This window comes from Cucurbita pepo, chromosome LG03, assembly GCF_002806865.2.
Source record: "Cucurbita pepo subsp. pepo cultivar mu-cu-16 chromosome LG03, ASM280686v2, whole genome shotgun sequence".
NCBI lineage: Eukaryota > Viridiplantae > Streptophyta > Magnoliopsida > Cucurbitales > Cucurbitaceae > Cucurbita > Cucurbita pepo.
The window spans coordinates 1,348,197-1,366,542 of NC_036640.1; the positions used below are offsets into that span (position 1 = coordinate 1,348,197).

At 37.2% G+C, this 18,346-nt stretch overlaps 5 protein-coding genes and 1 long non-coding RNA gene across 8 annotated transcripts in view; 4 read left to right on the forward strand and 2 right to left on the reverse strand.

Annotated features, from left to right (window-relative positions):
- Window positions 1–2,594, forward strand: part of LOC111791094 — a 3,643-nt gene extending 1,049 nt beyond the window's left edge. The window contains exons 2-5 of the mRNA XM_023672296.1: window positions 227–489; window positions 597–808; window positions 1,007–1,271; window positions 2,077–2,594. Coding sequence (XP_023528064.1) covers window positions 227–489; window positions 597–808; window positions 1,007–1,271; window positions 2,077–2,373 — 1,037 coding nt within the window. The 3' untranslated portion in view covers window positions 2,374–2,594. The remainder of the gene's footprint in view (window positions 1–226; window positions 490–596; window positions 809–1,006; window positions 1,272–2,076) is intronic.
- Window positions 2,595–4,296: 1,702 nt separating this feature from the next.
- Window positions 4,297–7,219, forward strand: LOC111790899 (protein ABSCISIC ACID-INSENSITIVE 5). Its single transcript, XM_023672021.1, has 5 exons — window positions 4,297–4,486; window positions 4,964–6,130; window positions 6,220–6,291; window positions 6,392–6,421; window positions 6,721–7,219. Exons 2-5 carry the CDS (start codon window positions 5,009–5,011, stop codon window positions 6,811–6,813), a joined length of 1,317 nt encoding a protein of 438 aa, XP_023527789.1. The 5' UTR covers window positions 4,297–4,486; window positions 4,964–5,008; the 3' UTR covers window positions 6,814–7,219.
- LOC111790901 lies at window positions 4,849–5,483 on the reverse strand. Its single transcript, XR_002814584.1, has 2 exons — window positions 5,352–5,483; window positions 4,849–4,982 (listed from the first exon to the last, which is right to left on the reverse strand). It is a non-coding gene; the product is annotated as an uncharacterized LOC111790901 (long non-coding RNA).
- On the reverse strand, window positions 6,845–9,902 carry LOC111790900 (F-box/LRR-repeat protein At1g67190-like). 2 transcript variants are annotated; one of them, XR_002814583.1, is made up of 4 exons: window positions 9,770–9,902; window positions 8,048–9,431; window positions 7,677–7,895; window positions 6,845–7,028 (listed from the first exon to the last, which is right to left on the reverse strand). XR_002814583.1 is itself a non-coding variant. In XM_023672023.1 (3 exons), the coding sequence occupies exon 2, from the start codon at window positions 9,339–9,341 to the stop codon at window positions 8,079–8,081; it is 1,263 nt and encodes a 420-aa protein (XP_023527791.1). In that variant the 5' UTR covers window positions 9,342–9,431; window positions 9,770–9,902; the 3' UTR covers window positions 7,547–7,895; window positions 8,048–8,078. The 2 variants fall into 2 exon arrangements, 1 of the variants encoding a protein (XP_023527791.1); XM_023672023.1 differs by lacking the exon at window positions 6,845–7,028 and having other exon boundaries at window positions 7,547–7,895.
- Window positions 9,903–10,752: 850 nt separating this feature from the next.
- On the forward strand, window positions 10,753–15,607 carry LOC111790898 (cell division protein FtsZ homolog 2-2, chloroplastic-like). 2 transcript variants are annotated; one of them, XM_023672019.1, is made up of 8 exons: window positions 10,753–10,971; window positions 11,379–12,131; window positions 12,532–12,831; window positions 13,163–13,253; window positions 13,964–14,088; window positions 14,561–14,653; window positions 14,926–14,991; window positions 15,135–15,607. In XM_023672019.1, the coding sequence occupies exons 2-8, from the start codon at window positions 11,475–11,477 to the stop codon at window positions 15,258–15,260; spliced, it is 1,458 nt and encodes a 485-aa protein (XP_023527787.1). In that variant the 5' UTR covers window positions 10,753–10,971; window positions 11,379–11,474; the 3' UTR covers window positions 15,261–15,607. The 2 variants fall into 2 exon arrangements, with proteins under 2 accessions (XP_023527787.1, XP_023527788.1); XM_023672020.1 differs by lacking the exon at window positions 10,753–10,971 and adding an exon at window positions 11,011–11,140.
- Window positions 15,608–17,300: 1,693 nt separating this feature from the next.
- On the forward strand, window positions 17,301–18,346 carry LOC111791279 (protein BIC1-like). The gene has a single exon (XM_023672557.1). It carries the CDS (start codon window positions 17,632–17,634, stop codon window positions 18,091–18,093), a length of 462 nt encoding a protein of 153 aa, XP_023528325.1. The 5' UTR covers window positions 17,301–17,631; the 3' UTR covers window positions 18,094–18,346.

An 18,346-nucleotide genomic window follows, 5' to 3' on the forward strand; every position in this document is an offset into this window, starting at 1 on the left:
AAAAAAAAAAAAAAAAAAAAAAAAAGAAGAAGAAGAAGAAGAAGAAGAAAAGATCTTCTCCATGTTATAGAACAAATAATATGATTTTTCTCTAATTCTCTTTCCATTTTTCAATTTCATTGTACCTTTCCCCCTATTTTATGCATTTTAAAACAAAAAGAATGATATTGGTTTTCCCTTGATGTATCTATCTACTAGCTTTTCTGATTATAACTCAAAATAACAGGATTGGTAAGGAATATAGCAGTGCTGCTCTCTTTTGGGTTTTTAGCCTGGGGTTATCAGGCAATCCGGCCTCCTGCACCAAAAATATGTGGCTCCCCCGATGGCCCTCCTATCACAGCACCAAGAATAAAGCTTAGAGATGGTAGGTATTTAGCATATAAGGAGCATGGGGTTCCAAAAGATTCAGCTAAATACAAAATTATCTTTGTCCATGGCTTCCGTTCTTGCAGACACGATGCCAGTGTTGCAAATACCATCTCTCCGGTATCATTTATACCTCACCTTCTAATGTTTATCCATTTGCTCTGGAAAGACATCTAAACACTCAAATGAGACCAGTCTAAAGGTGAATCTCTACTGAAATCTTGCAGGACGTAATTGAAAATTTAGGAATCTACATTGTATCATTTGACAGATCTGGTTATGGAGAAAGCGATCCAAATCCAAATCGAACTCCAAAAAGCACTGCTTATGATATCGAGGAGCTAGCTGATCAATTGGGGCTAGGATCCAAATTCTATGTTATTGGATTTTCCATGGGTGGCCAGGTAGTTTGGAGCTGTCTAAAATATATTCCTAACAGGTATGAAGCCACACCTGAAAACAAATGTCAAGAATTCTTTCCTACAAGAAAACGAGAATGAACTTCCAGGAAGAAATTAAAATTGAATATTCCATTGCCTCATTTTTATGTAAAAGAATATGGAGAACAAGGAAAGTGATTTATCTATTTGTGTTTCTTCTTGTATGATAAGGACTTAATTTTTTTAAATATTAACAGGCTAGCAGGGGCAGCGCTATTGGCACCAGCTATTAACTACTGGTGGTCTGGGCTCCCTGCAAACTTAACGAATGAAGCCTTCTACCAACAGTCTGGACAGGATCAGTGGGCAGTTCGTGTGGCTCACTACACCCCCTGGCTTACCTATTGGTGGAATACACAAAGATGGTTTCCTTCTTCTAGTATTATTGCAGCTAGTTCCGGGAATCTATCTCGTCAAGACAAAGAACTCGAGTCCAAGCTAGTGGGAAGGAAAGAATGTCAGGTATGTGACCTTTCTTCATGAAATTTTGCTTGCTACTATTCTGATCATATCTTTTAATGCTGACTGTATGATAGAAATGGTGCTAAATGTGACTGTCAAATTAAAGGTTTCATTCCAGTAAGTGATTTATTGGCCAAATTTGTTAGGCTAGATGAGAGTAAACATGGAAAAATCAACAGCATACCCTCAAGTGCTGGTTTGGTTTAAGTCAGAAATCCGCCATAAACAATATTGAATTAGCAAAGGAGAGAAATGGTAGTTACCGTTGTGCAAGGAGTGTGGACAAGGGTAGGTAAGGATAGTACCTGTCTCTTGTATAAACTGTTAAAAGGTTGTCGACCAATTGTAATATATGGTAGGGGTGGGTAATGTATTAACTAAGAGGTTTGGCAGCTTGCGGAGAGTATGAAGTCTTTTCCAAGCATTTGGGAGCGTATTTGTTTTGGTCTATTCTCACATGGGGTCAGTAATCAAGATCCTCCACAATGATATGATATTGTCCACTTTGAGCATAAGCTCACGTGGTTTTGCTTTGAGTTTCTTCAAACGGCCTCATACCAATGGAGATGTATGGCCACCAATGGAGATGTATTCCTTACTTATAAACCTATGATCATTCTCTAAATTAGCCAACGTGGGACTCCCTCCCAACAATACTCAACAGATGGGAAATAAAAATACATTGAGAGCTCGGGGAGGAAATAGCTGAGCTTTGAAAAACAAATGGTCACATTATAATCAGCTGTTTTCTTAGAAAACACACTGATAAATATTTGTTTTCTGTTGATGGGATGAAATCTTTCAGCCTATATTTAGCCAACAAGGAGAACACGAGTCCATCCACAGGGACGCGAACGTTGGATTTGGGAGGTGGGAATTCAGTCCCCTGGATCTGGAAAACCCATTCCCAGGGAATGAAGGTTCAGTTCATTTATGGCAGGGAGATGAAGACAAGATCGTGCCTGTCGCTCTCCAACGTCACATTGCCAAACAGCTTCCATGGATTCATTATCACGAGGTAGCAGGTGGTGGGCATAGATTTCCCAATGCTGTTGGCATGTCTGAATCCATCATCAAAGCCCTTCTTCTCAACGAGAAATAGGCTTTTATTTATTACATCTTCTTCTGGGTTGGGTTGGTGGTCCTTCAGTACTCCATTTTTTGTCTCTCTCGCCCTTGGTACATTATATTTATAGCGGTCCTCATTTGGCTGTATTGAGCTCTACTTTTGCTTGGAGGACAATGGATACTTTTACCATGCTCTCTCTTATTGATCTTTGAAATTAAAGGGTTGAAAGTGTCATTCCATCCTTTTGTTATCCATTCAGTGGCCCGAGTGAAATTACATGAACCCGATAATATTTGATTATATACTAAATGTCACAATCGTGTTTTTACAGGACGTTTGTAGTGACTTCGCAGCACTCACTCAAACCATCGAGTGGATCAACTAACTCGAAATTGTATTGCCTTTGACCTAGCAACGTATATCTAAGCCTATCGCCCTGATGTGAGATGACAACTTATGCCTAAGTCTAATGGAAAGTATTAAATTAAAATGTTGTCTTACTTCTTTCAATCTTTCAATGTTGTATTTAATAAATAATTAGATATTAGAGAATTTATTTTAAAAAGTTTAAATTGTAATTTTCAGGAATAAAAAACCAAAAAAAGAAAAAGAAAAAGCCAACTAAAAAGTAGCACGTGCCTAGGGCTCAGCTATGGCACTACTTGCATGTGACGATATCGCCATCCGAAGTACCCTCTAATCCACATTTCCTCTACGTCATCACAGTCTCAAAACTGCTAAAATTCCCCACTTTTCACCGATCAAATAAGACGACAGCCTAACGTGGAGGACGCTTATCGGATGGTACACCCTTTTTGTGTGAGCCAGCTGCACCGAATCTTCACCCATCTTAAAGCCATGGTCATACGTGTTCGTCTAGGAGAGTCCAGACAGGATCAAAAGAGCTAAACCATGCCACGTGTCTTACACGTGTCAATGACTCTCGTAGATGGGTTTAGAGAGAAAAGAAAAAAGGGGATACCCTCCTTCAAATAACTTAATACGTTTTTCTTTTTTTAAAAAATATTTTTAACAGAATTTATTAATAAAATATCTATAATTTCTGACTTCGAGGAATTTAGGTAGTGTGGGCTCCACCTCTACTCTCTTTTTCTCTCTATCTCTTCCTGCATAATGTCAGCAAAAGGCTAGGGTAATTGTAAAAACGAGTCCCCATAACTTTCGTTTTTTACAGAAAAGGTCCCATTTCAAAAATATTTGTATTTTTGGACTTTTTCACGAAGAAGATTGTGATGTAAACAATGAATAACATGAATGTGAAATTACGACTCATTCCATTCCATAGAATCTATTTAATTCTTAACATTTTTTCACTAATTTTTTTTTTAATATATATTTTACCCTACCAACCATTAAATTTCACTACACTTAACCACAAAATTCTATAAAATTCACCAGAAAAAAAAACATATATATAATCAAAATTATAAATTTTGACTTGTTTCTAATCATAAAATGAGAATTTTGAACTAAAATTTATCGTTTTATACTAATTATATGGTTTGTTCATATAAAAATTATTCGAGTTTTTAAGCAAAAAAGAAAAAAAAATGAAAAATTCGAACAAGACCCATTTTAAATTTGTATTTAATTTAAATATCGGAGGTTATCTCAAATATTTTTATTTTTATTTAGTAACATAGTTAAATAATGGGAAGATAAAATTATCTTAAACAAAATTGAAGTCAACTAAACTTGAGATCAAATCATAAAGTATATACCAAAAAATGTAATGTAACTTAATTTCAACTTTGTCTTTGATATTTTAAAATTATTAATTGCGGCGAAAATTTATTTGGTAGGGTTATTTATTTATTTATATAAATTGAAATAAAAAAATAAAAAATTTAAAGCAAAATTGCTGTATAATTTTCAGTTTACAATATATAAATGGACCCCATTTCAGCGAAAAGACCGCAGTTTAATCCCGTTTCGTGCTCTGTTCCCTCTCTTCTTCAAGCTTCGTATTTTTGCTTCAGAGTACCAGAGATTCAGAGCTTGGGAAAGCTTCATTAATGGCGGCTTTTGTTAGGTTGAAAGCTACGATTTTGATGTTTTAAACCCTCTAAGGCTTTCAGAAGTCTCCATTTCTCTTCATCTTCTTCAGCTTCTCTCAATCTCTCTGGTACCCTTCAATGGCTGTTTTGATTCCGCCATTAGAGCTCTACTGCTTTAAATATACAGTTCTTTTGCTCTGCCATTTTTATGCCCATTTGAAAATCAATACAAATCAAAAGGATGAATTATTTGCTGCTTCTAATGTGGTTTTTTGATGAAAATCAATACAAATAACTTCAAGTTGTTTTGATTCCCTTGTGCTTTGATTGTAGTTTACCTTTTATGGTACTTATTTATTCCTTATAATTTACCTTTTTTATTATTGTTATGAGTGGGATCTGATGTGGAATAAACCTTCTTCAAAGAAAAACACACTTTTGGTCTTGTCAAGTACATATTTGCCACTAAAACTTGAAGATGGTATTCGAGTAGCAATGAAGATTAAAGATTATTTTAAATTACAAGAAGATTGATACTGTTCTTCTCCCGTTGTTAATGAAGTCTCATATTGTTTTGTTTTCTTTGGCCTCCATTGATGCGGCAGCTTCAAGCTCGTCGCTGATCTTAATAGACACCAGCAGAGGAAAACATGGTGTTAAAAGAATCAGAAATGATGTCACATGATGAAGTTGAATCGCCATTGCAGTCGGAGCAGCAGCTCAAGCACCATGGATTCTCTTCCCTTGGAAGGCAGTCCTCCATTTATTCGCTTACACTGGACGAGTTCCAGCATACTCTCTGTGAGAGTGGCAAGAACTTTGGCTCCATGAACATGGATGAGTTCCTCACCAGCATTTGGACGGCGGAGGAAAACCAAGCATTCAATGCCAACCAGTCGGCGACGTCTGCGGTGGCGGCATTGAGCAACGCTCAGGCTCACTTGCCGGTGAGCGGAGTGGAGAAACGCAACATGGAGAAGCAAGCAAGCCTACCTCGGCAAGGTTCACTAACACTTCCGGCACCCTTGTGCCGGAAGACAGTGGATGAGGTTTGGTCTGAGATTCACAAGAGCCAGCAGGGGCAGAGTCAAAATAGCAGCAGTGGTGGTAATGCCAACAATCAGAATCCAGAATCTGCCACGCGCCAACCAACGTTTGGGGAAATGACATTGGAGGATTTTCTAATCAAAGCTGGGGTTGTTCAAGAACAACCATGTGGCCGGGCAGGAGTGTTGCAGCAATTGCCACCACCTCAGCAGTATGGTATGTACCAGAATAGCAACCACACCATTGGTGCTGGTTATGTTCCCAGGCCTATTATGGGACTCAGTACAGCTGCAGCTGGTGGTGGTGCTAGCGGCACCGCCGGTGCCGGTGGCATTACGACATACCAGCAGGTCCCCCAAGGTGGTTCTACCATAGGCGATACCTCAGGATATGCAGGCAATGGTAAAAGAAACAGTGTGTACCCATCACAGCCTCCACCTGCAGTTTGCTATGGTGGAAGAGTGGTGAACAGTGGAGGGGGTGGGGGTGGGGTAGGAGGATATTCACCGGCTCAACCGATGGGGATGGCGCCTGTGAGTCCAGTTTCCCCCGATGGAATGTGCGGCAATCAGGTGGATAGCTCAAATCAATTTGGGTTGGACATGGGTGGGTTAAGAGGTAGGAAGAGAATAATTGATGGGCCAGTTGAAAAAGTAGTTGAAAGGAGGCAGAGAAGGATGATAAAGAACAGGGAGTCAGCGGCAAGGTCCAGAGCTAGGAAACAGGTGCACTTTTCTCTTCCTAGTGTCATTTTCTTTCAATAAAATGACAAGCTGAATAGCTAATATGCATTTTCTTCCCTACTTCGAAATAGGCATACACAGTAGAGTTAGAAGCAGAGTTGAACCAGTTAAGAGAGGAAAATGCACATCTTAAGCAGGCCTTGGTAAGTATCATGTGAAAACATTTGATATATCAAATAGAAATTGCCTACTACTGTAATTCTAACCAGATATTCTATCCTTTTTGTGTTGGAACATAAATAGGCTGAGTTAGAGAGGAAGAGAAAGCAACAGGTACCTTGTTTTACAATCCATCTGATATGTTCTGCTTCAACCTGAATTTATACAATTTGAAGCAATAGCAGGATAGAATTGCATGCCATTTCCATCAGATATGAAAAGAAATGAATGCAGGATTGATAGATCCTAGTTTTGCAGTTCTTAAGTATAAATTTTATTTCCTTGAATATCCTTCTTTAGAGCTCTAAATCCAAGAGTTTGACCTGATAGCCTCTCTATGATCACCATCTATGTATTTGCAAATCATGGTTTGAGCTACATCTAGCAATTGATCTTAGCCTTCATTTTTGCAGTACTTAGAGGAAACAAAGATTGTTCAAACGAAAGCACAGAGGGCCAAGGAAAAGCTTTGTGTTATGAGGAGAACTTCGAGTTGCCCATTGTAAAAGAAAATCCTCTAAGTTCCAGCCATGGAAAAGGCAAAACACGAAACACACTCAAGTAGTTAGCAGGAAACTTACGACGGTTCACAGAAAAACCTCGGTGCATGCAGGACTTCGAGAATTTGGCATGAATGAACCAACCAGCATGTCCAGCAGGAAATTGGGCTTGCTTGTCTTTCTTTTCTTCAGATGACTCGAATCTTGCACGGGTGAATGGCCTGGTACCAAGTTTTTTCGTTTCTTACGAGTTTGTCAAGGTGTTGTTATGTAGTAGATAGGCATAATTTGCACAAAATCTGATAAAATCTTCAGGTCTTTGTAAGCTATAAAAGATTAAAATGGAGAGAGAATCGCCATAGTGGTATCATATTTAATCGGGCTTGTTTCAAATTCAGATTTGTTCATCAAATCGATGCTCTCAAACGGTGTTAATCTACCTCAATGTCTTATCTATATGGGGACAATTTTCAAAACCTCAAAAGTCAATCAAACCCAAATAAAATTTCATCTCCACTAGAGATTCTTCTCCTGTAACCCAGGTGCAGAAAAAAGGGACGGGAAACAACAACCACGCTTGGCTTTGGCATATCCATGACACCAAACTCGACACATGTACAGCACGCAAATTACCGAAAGGAATGTTATTAGACTATTGTTAGCCAGTTTGTTATAAATAGATGAAGTAAGAAAGGGGGGGGCGGAGAGCCTTGTTTTGGTGAATGAATTAACGCATGTATTTTGAAACTTGTAAGCTCATCTTTATATTTCAATCTAACAAGCTCATCTTTTATATTTCAATACAGTTTGGTTCTAGCTTGGATAATTGATACTATCAATTACCAAGAAGTAGAAAAGAAAAGGGTTACCTGTACGCTAGGAAAGATGGCGGATTTGACTTCTTCAGAGGTCTTTGGTCCAAGAGCGCAGAATGAATGACAGCCAGGGACCATAATTCGTGCAGGAAGGCAACAATAAGAAGACTCTCGTAGTTAGTAAGGGGATCATAATGTCATGCAGCAAGACTATATCTTCAGGAGCCTCAGGCGGCAAGCAGAACGTTGATTTAGTGGCGAATACAAACATTGCTATGGTAAGAGAAAAAAGAACAAAAAAATAAGAAACCAATAAGAAATAAATGTAGGATAGTAAGAAAAATAAAGAAATCTCGTTTTCATAGGATGCGTGGTTTTGCAATCTCATAACTGTGATAATGATGAAAATTCCAGTGATAATTTACCTAAGCAGCCGCATATTTGGTTGCCTAAATCCTATGCAAAGACGAACCCGACCTGAATATGCTGATATTTTCTCATAAGTTCGACGAAAGCCGTGGCAAAACTCGATAGGGTGTGGCATTGCGTATTGGTCATGGCTCCTGATACAAACCCGAAGATTGTCAATTTCTTCAACTTTGGACATATTTTAACAAGTTTCGCCACCCATTCAGAGAAAAAAACATTATTTTCCTTCCATCCAACTTCTAATATGGTCACATTCTCCATCTGAAAAGATCTCTGCAAGTTCTGATGAAAGGCTCTACGTCTTAGATCCAAACTTAAAGATAATTGGCTTAACTGGGGAAAATTGGTGGAAATTGAGCCCAAATCCACAACTTCTTCATCACTATCATAAATTCTTACATTCCACAGCCGAAGCCTCTTCAACATTGATGCCTTTGAGAGCAGATGATAGAATCCCTGCCACACAATTGCAGTACCGCTGAGATCCACTGTTTCAAGATTTTCAGTGTTATCTCCAATACCCAGTTCGAAAGCCGAAACCTCCTCGAGCTTCAGAACTCTCAGAGTTCCTTTGCCAATTAGCTGAAATACTTCAGGACTACAATCTTTTAAATGTAAAATTTCAAGGGTATCAGTCTCTAGCGTGATATCCTCTTTACCGACACCGTCAACGAAGATCTCCTTCAATGAAGAACTTCTAATTTCCATTGCTCTCGTCTCATCTGTCCCCGTAAATTCTGGGTGAACTACAGATACCCTTTTAAGGTTTGGACAAGCAGAGATAAGAAGGTTTAGATCTGGCTTAGAAATGATGACATAACAGAGTGATAGATAATTCAAACAAGAGAGCTTAGGATAAGCCGGTTCAATATGATCTATCGGATTATTAGCCAATGCCAACGCTTCTAGTTTGTGTCGACCACACTTCTCAATTATATTGATGCTTGGAATAGTGTTGACATTATAGTGCAGTCGAACGACTGTGTGTTTCGTATGCATGAGCCAAGCAGTCACTGAGGAAGCCGAGAATGCATCTACTTCATCCATAAAAATGTATAAGTTCTCAAGTCCAGTGGTCTGAAGTATCATTTGTGTTATTATAACTTCCAATCTCCTCGTCGAAAGGCTTTTAGAACCTGGCCAATAATCCGAGTGGAAGCTCAAAGTATGGAGGTGATTCCGCACAGCCTCTCTCCATTTCTTACAAGTTGTCGAAGCGATCGCCAGATCTTGGACAGATTGTAGAAGAGAGAGTATTTTTCCAATAATCTCAACTGGAAGGTCTTCCATGTCTAATTAGACGAGCAGAAAATGAAGACCAGGTTAAGGTTGCGCCAATTTAGGGAAGATCATGAACTCGGAGAGCTTGCCGAATAGAAACTGGTCCATGATCAACAAGAAAGTTAAAAAGAAATCGAAAACCTGAATTCTTCAATAGGAAAATCACCAATAGAACGAGATTCATAGAAACAATACAGAAAAGCAAAATGAGTTATCAACACGGCTCACAGAATGAACCGAATCTAGCACTGGAGTACTGCGAAAAAGATTTAAACTATGAAAGTTCAAGATTCAAGTACCACGTCCAAGAACATCAGAAAAGAGGCAAAATATACCAAAAATTGAAGGAGAACGTCGATTCTAACTCTTTAATGACTAACTCTAAACTCCATTTTCCAAAACAAGATCAGCGAAGAGCAAAAATCTGCATAGCTTACCTCAATGCTCGAATACGTTTTATCTTGAAGAGAATCTGAAAGCCTTTGTTCGACGAATCAATCTCACAACACAAACTACGAGAGGAATCTCCAAGAAAGATGACAAAAGCCACAGCCACAGGTAACTGAAGTGTAGAATTCGTTAGAGCCGAGTCAAAAGGGAGTTTGGACTTAAAAAGGAGACGAAAAAGCGAGGGACAAAATTGGAATTTCAAAATTTGGATAATCTTTATTAAAATAATTTGGATATCCAAATTTACTCCCAATTATCAAATTTAATACAAATTAAGTTTAATTAATCATAAATTTAACCAAAAAAAATTAATTTTCTTTCAAATTTTATCAATATTGCTCAATGCAACAAATACATGTGAATATTTTTAATTATTTTTTAAATATATAAAATACATGAATATTTTTTTTAATATTCTATTTATTTTTTTCCGTGTTCAACCACTCAAAAAAAATATCTAATAGCTCTCTAAATTTTCAATTTTACATTTATAATTTTTTTTTTTAATTTTTAACTCTCAGCAATTTATTGATTATAAAATTTAAAGATTATAAAATTTAAAGATGAGGAATATGTAGGATTTAAGGGCTAAATAAATATAAAGTTTAAGGAGGAAATTTGTAATTTAATTATTTTAATGCTTATTTTAGTTTCTTTAAACTTTAAAATAATAAATATATTATTCTTTTCAAATTTAATATTTAATTGTTGAGATGTTTGTCTCTAAACTATCACGTTTATATTAACGCTAGTTTGTTAAAAATGAAATAATAATATAAGGTCTAAAATGGTTATTTTTGTAAATTTGAGGACTAAAATAGAGATTTAGATAAAATTGAGGTACCAAAATGAAATATGTAAAGATTGTGTTGACTAATTTACTGGAACGGGGAGCTCGTAAATGGGCCTTCAAATTTGGAGCCCAAATGTGAGTTGCGATCTCTTGGCTGATATGACGCTTTCTTCAATCCGTTTCTGCTTTTTTGGCACTGACCCGCACATCGCCTTCCTCCAAAAAGCCAGCGTTCAACTCAACCTTCTTCTTCACATGATTTTTGTTACTTTTCTGAGGATTTTTCTCATAATGGCGCGAAGAATCTAAGCTACCAACACGCCCTCACTCCGCCCACCATTTCCATTTCAGGCTTCAAGTACAACTCAAATGCTACACATTCTGCACTTTTCTCCGGTATTTTTAATATTGAATTCAGTTGCATTTCTCAATTTCTTGCATTCTTTCATTGTCAAGGAGATTCGTGTTATATCATGATGAATGAGGCTCTCATGTTGGTTTGATTCCATTTTCCTTACGTTTCGAACTCGCTTGGAGGTTTCCGTGACTGAATTCCAGTGGCTTGGTGTTTCTCNTTTTTTTTTTTTTTTTTTTTTTTTTTTTTTTTTTTTTTTTTTTTTTTTTTTTGGTGTTCATGATTTATCTTTTCCAGCTGTAGGCACAATTTAAATCGTTTTTTCTTGTATATTCGCTATATTGTACGATTCACATGACTGTTTTATCTTATTCTATGCTTGTCAAGCCAAAATAGATTATCCCAATGGTTAAATAATTCTCAATTGACTATTTGGCTTTGTGAATAGGCATTGAAAGAGAGGTTTGCGTTGGATTCGAGATTTTAAACCGTTAAGAAGTTCTTCTGAACAGTCGACTTTAGAATTTACATTGACAATTTTGTGATGGCAAGTTGCACGTGGATACATTTTGCTCTTTCTGATGGTCGAAACCCAGTTGGCGTTCTGAATGTTCTTGGAGGAAGAGTATCAATGTCAAATTATAATTCGTCCGGAAGATTTGGCTGCGTTAAAATGCATGAAGAAGGGAATGGATTTGTGGGTGTTGGCCAAAAGTTAGCTCTGCGTAAATTCAAATGTGCTTCCCATTCTCACAGTGTCGGTTCATATCCAAATAGAGACCCTTTTCTTGAACTACACCCTGAAATTTCAATGCTAAGAGGAGATGGGAGCAATATGTTGAGTAACCCAAGACAGGATAGTTTAATTGAAAGTAACACTGAGAGTTTGGGAGACACAATCAGTCCAAGTAATTATGGTGAAGCAAAGATTAAAGTTGTTGGCGTTGGAGGTGGTGGGTCAAATGCAGTCAATCGTATGATAGAGAGTTCAATGAAGGGAGTGGAGTTCTGGGTTGTCAACACGGATGTTCAAGCTTTGAGAATGTCCCCTGTGCAATATGAGAACCGTCTTCAAATTGGTCGGGAACTTACAAGGGGTCTCGGAGCTGGTGGGAACCCGGACGTTGGAATGAGTGCTGCCAATGAGAGCAAGGAAGCTATTGAAGGGGCACTTTACGGAGCAGACATGGTTTTTGTCACTGTAAGTTCACGTTTACATGGCTATTTAACTCCCAATAGAATACTTTTGAGGGTTGATTGCCCATCACGGGTGTTCGTGCCAGTATGAACAGCATTGTTTTTCAATGAACTTATCTCCACTGAAATGATATATTTTACTGATAATTGAAGCATCTCAGTGTGGAAATAATGTTATATTTGATCCAGAAAACTCATGTGGTTTTCCAGTTATTTTTGTTTATAATGCACTACTTTTCAATGAATCTTGATGAGAATGGCATGCAGTGGATGTAGGGAAAATCTTTTTGATGTTTATCCCAAAAACAACCATCCATTATTATGTTTTTGGAGTATTTATGTCTAGCCTCGACTTATCCTTGTATTTTTCTGATTGGAGGATAATTGTCTGTCTTTATTTGTAGGCTGGAATGGGCGGAGGGACCGGAACTGGTGGTGTTCCTGTCATAGCAAGTATTGCCAAGTCGATGGGTATATTGACAGTCGGTATCGTTACAACTCCATTCTCTTTTGAAGGGCGAAGGAGGACAGTTCAAGCCCAGGAAGGAATTGCAGCTTTGAGAGACAATGTTGATACACTTATAGTCATTCCAAACGACAAGCTGTTAACTGCGGTTTCGCAATCAACAGCTGTGACAGAAGCATTTAACCTGGCTGATGATATTCTTCGCCAAGGTGTTCGCGGTATCTCCGACATAATTATGGTATGTAATTAGTTAGAAAGTTGAACAAGATGCTCTTATTTTGATTCTTTTATATCAAGCCATAGTCCATGTCAAAGGCTTTTTGACAATTATCATTTTTTTCTCAAAAAATTTAAGAACATGGAATATTTTTCTGATGTGAAAACTTCTGGTTAGATTTAGAGTGAACTTGAAATAGCACAACTTTGTGCAAGGAAAATATATAATCATACTCCTGGAAGGGCATCATCTTGTATTCCAAGTTCTGAGAGATTGCCTGTGCTAATTTTTCTTTTTACTATAAAGAACTATTAAATTGCTCTGGTTCATAAGGGCACTCTGTATGATTCAGATACCAGGACTCGTCAATGTAGATTTTGCCGATGTTCGAGCTATCATGGCAAATGCCGGCTCTTCATTGATGGGGATTGGAACTGCAACTGGTAACACCATAAAATTCTTTCTAGTTTCCAGAATCTTTAATATTTGTCTTATCCCAAAAAAAAAAAATTATGTATTTGAAGGCTTAGATAGCCAGTTTCCTTTACTTTTGACTGTAGATTTCATGTTATTATTGCAATGAGTAATGATGCAATTGTTGTTTGAAAATGCCATTTTTCAAATGACCGTGAATTGGCCTCGAGGTCATTGAAAAAAAAAACAAAGGGCATAGAGGTAATAGGTTCAATCCGTGGTGCCCATGTATATCGAGATATAATATCCTACAAGTTTTCTTAATAACCAAATATAATAAGGTCAAATGGTCAAGTTTGTAGCTCCTAATGACTATCATTCAAGGAGAGTGTTGTTACTGCGAAGTCAGCTAAAATCATCAAGTGGTAAGGGCTTGGGATGTTTGGATTGAAGATATTCTTCAAGGTTCTCATGTTAATCTCCACGTCGAAAATTTAATAACTCAGAACTCTTGTTGTTTCTTAGAACGAGCTTTGGGATGGGCTAAGCCATCCTAAAGATTAGCGAACCGTGAGTGTTATACAAAGAGTTAGACATTTGATACTCGGGTTATCCAAAAAAGATGAACCACAAAGCTGCAAAAAGGCGTAGGGAATGTCCGTCTTGTGATGCCTGCATGTTTAGTTTATTTTCCCTGGACATAAGATCATATTTCTGGCTATTTTCTATATTGGTGTAGGGAAGAGTAGGGCAAGAGATGCTGCTTTAAATGCCATCCAATCTCCATTACTTGATATTGGTATAGAGAGGGCCACTGGTATTGTATGGAACATAACCGGAGGGACTGATCTGACCTTATTTGAGGTATGAATTCATCTCTTTGTTTTTTCTTTTTTCTTTTCCAGTATAATGTTTAGTTAGTATCAGTGAATAGAATGGATGAACTTCATCCACTGCCTAAAACTAATAAAGAAGCCTCTCGATATCCTTTTATCTTCTATAATTTATGGGGCACTACAAATAGTCTTATTCTCAAATTGCAAAACTTTATGATGATATTGCATCGTCTGAGGAGCTGTAAGTAGGTTAGTTTGGATTGCTTTTGGCTGAAACGAACCCCGAACCAACATATAAGATTGAGTCTTAAAACTCGGTGCTTGTAGTTTTTCTTTTCCTTTTTTTTTTCTTATTTTATTAAGGGAATGAATGCTCAACAAAAGCTAACCACAAAAATAACTAAAACCAAACTTACAAAGATAGTAGAAAGCGATGCAGTTCAGTAAGCTTTAGTATGCTTCGCCTGTTAGTTTTATTTACAAATGTGCTGATCACACAGGTAAATGCTGCTGCAGAGGTCATATATGATCTTGTAGATCCATCTGCCAATCTAATATTTGGAGCAGTTATAGATCCATCAATCAGTGGACAAGTAAGTTGTTGAAAACTCTGGTTAGTTATGACATATGTAGTTCTCTTAATTTCTCCTGACATTTTTTCTGCCCAGCAAGTTCTAGATGATATTGGTTTTGCGTGCATAATTCTATATTAATGAATATCAATTTGTAGATGTTAATGCATTCAAAACAAGAAAAAAACTACCGAACGATTATTTGTTAGTTTATAAATATATTGGTTAGATCGATTATACGTTGTATAATGTCAACAACAACGAAGTCAAACGAAATAACTTCTTTTCTTCAGGTTAGCATAACTCTGATAGCTACTGGATTTAAACGCCAAGAAGACAGTGATGGGAGGCCCTTCCAGGTACACATGCCTCTGTTTGTAGAAAACCAACCAAGCCAAGCACTTCAACATTTCACAAAGCTTGAGAGTTGAAATCGCTTGAAATCTGCTACCATTTTCCATGCCAATAGTTTATGTCTTAATGGTCTAGTGTCTACGTGCAGGTAAGTCAGCAAGCACGGGGAGAAACGACGTATAGAGTAAATCAAAGTCATTTTGCTGATGGTGGTCTTGTTGAAATCCCCGAGTTCTTGAAGAAGAAAGGTCGGTCACGCTATCCTCGAGTTTAAAACTCTCCATCTTTCAGCTACTCTAAACTAGTTTCCCTTTCAAGTACTACTGCACATTGCTTCAGGCAGGTAGTAGATCTCTACGCCCCATTGTTTGAAAGTAGTGTGGTAGTGTAAATAATTGGAATGGTAGCTGCCCAAAATGTAAGATCAATGGTTTCTCCTTTGTAGTTTGAGAGCCTGTTTTAACTGCAATGGCAAACACACTTTCATTGAGTTGAATTTGTTGATGATCTTCATTGTGTTCTTGAGAGGGAGCGTTATTTGTAAAGCTTAGTGGCGGTTATGTTGAAGACATGAAGTTGTTGAGCTTTCTTTAGGTTTATGAGAATGAATGGTATTTCATATGCTTCCTTAATCATTTAGGAATACGATGGCCTAAAGTTAAGCTATGTTTTAATTGCGTGGTAGCTAGCATAGGATGATGACGACGACGACGTGCGTTTAGCTGCTAAGCTAAATATTTCGAGATGAGCTCGTGTAGAGTAGTGCATGTTTGAGTTCTATTTTGAGGATGATTTTGGCTTTTGGTAGGTTTCGTATCCGCTTGGGAATTATTTGGCTCTTAGTTTTTTGTTTTTTTGATTCTATGGTGTTTAAATTGATAAGTTTATAGCCGTGGGGTTATTTATGTCACATAATAGAACACAATTAAAATTTTTAAAAATTTATTTTTGCTTTTAGAATTTATCTTAAAATTCAAATGCAATAAAATATTTAAAAAATTAAAAATTTTAAAAGAAATTAAAATAATATAACACCTTAAATAGTATTAAAAGACACAAAAAAAAAAAGTGAAAAATTGAATTGTTAAATGTCATGACTTCTATATAAGTACCAATATAAAGATATATATATCACAAGAAAAACAATAATTTGTATTATTATTTAAAATGAAATAATTAATAATAGAATTTGAATTGGGTGAAGCGTCTCTTCAGGCGTGCCAGTAGTGGCTGTCTTGCTTTCCGTTCGTGTGAGACACATGTCGGTGTCCTCAACCCCCATCCATCCCATCATGCCCCTCCATTTCCTTTCCTTCTTTCTTCCAGTTTTCATATGTACTTGGACAAAAACGTCTTTTTTCCTCTTTTACCCAATTTATCATTTCGAGGTTGGTACAATGTGCTTAGTGATTTACCCCAAATAACTTTCAACTTGTTAAAATTATTTTAAATCATATTTTAATTTTGTAAAATCAATTTAGAAATGTAAAATAAAAAACTAAAATAATTTTAAATTATTATAAATATGTTTGAGAATGATTTTTAACCTTACCAAATAATAATAATAATTATTATTATTTATTTATTTAAAAATTACTCAGGAAAGTAAGCTAAAATGTTGAATTCATAACTCAAAACACCTGGTTTTGGTTCACATATTCTGGTTAAATTACTTCACTATTCAACCACGATTACAAACTTGATTAAAAGAAAACACGCTAGCTCTCTCTGTCATGTTTGTCTATGACCGTATGCACATTTCAAATCCCTTTTACTATTATTGTTGTGTCAATGCATGGATGTATGATCGATCACCAAAATCATGTCTACACCCAACAAAGCTAAAATGCCAAAAAATGTAAAATAAAAGATCTGACTAGTTGTCAATTTTTTATACCCAAGTTATATGTCATCAAAGTCGTTATTACTTATTCACTTTTAGCTTAAAACATTACTTTCTTTAAAATTGTTTTCAACGTATTTCCTCGCTCACGTTTTCTAAACATTTCTCTCAAACGTGATCCGAGACTCGAACATACGCCAATATTATCCGTGAAGTCCAAATTTCACACGATTGGTTTATTCACTTAGTTAGAACAAATGTCGCCCAATTATTATCCTACCATCACAATCATGAGCAAGAATTGTAGACCTCAAACGCTAGGAAAAATATCTTTATGAAGTCAGAATCAAGATCCCCACCCCTTTTAAGTCATTACCCAACAAAGAAATTCCTATAATGAATGCATAATTTGAACCCATAGCTTAGCCTCCTCCTCTCTCTCTCTCATAACTCATACCAATAAAACCAATTTCATTGGCCAATGAATACCAAATCAACCTCAGCCTCACAATCCTCCAACTTCCAATCTCAGCCCTTCATTTTTTTTCTTTTTCTTTTTTCTTTTTTTTTCCCCCTTTCCTCTGAAAATTCTCCCATTTCATTTTCCTTCAAATTCCCACTCCCCAATCAAACCCCAAACCACAAATCCTTCTTCTTCTTCTTCTCCCTCACATACTCTGTCACTTTCTTTCTCTGTTCAATCCATTTAACTAATTATTCTTCTTCCTCTTCCATAGCCAACGGGGTTCGAGTCAGTTCCAGCGTTTTTTAAAATTCTTTTTTTTTTTTTTTTAATTTTTGCATGAGGGCAGAGGTTCGAGCGAGTTCGCGGGAGATGGATTTTCAAGGCGCCGGTTCTTGTCTTCATCAGTACTCCCTTTCTCCTCCGCCTCCGCCTGCTCGAAACGGCGGAATCGAACAGGAATTACGATGTCTGGTTTCGAGTTTCCGCGGAGGAAAACGCTCGGAATCGGACGTGAAGGAGGACGACGGGGTGGCAGTGGAGGTACCTGCGGCGGCGGCGGCGGCGGAGGAGGAGGAGGAAGGTGGACGGGAGAGGCTGAAGAGGCATCGGGGGGAGGTAGCGGGTCGGGTCTGGATACCGGAGATATGGGGACAAGAGGAGCTGCTGAAGGATTGGATCGATTGCTTTGCCTTTGACGCTTGTTTATTTCCGACTGGAATTGGATCGGCGAGGGCGGCGCTGATTGAGGAAGGAAGGAGGGCCAACAATGGCGGATTCAGACCGGAGAACAGGTGCTGATTTTCAGTGATTTCCTAGGTGGGGTAAATTAATTGCAATAAAAAAAAATAAAAAAAAAAAAAACATCCCAAGCTCTGAATAATATTAGTGTTTCCAACATCTGGGGAGAGATTTTGAATGGAAGCAATCAAACAAAATGATGCACTTTGTTTTGTTCATGGCGGCCATTTGATTTCCCATTGTTATTAGTTAATACAATTATGAATTCTCCATCATCATCATTATTATTATTATTGATTAATCTTAATCCCTA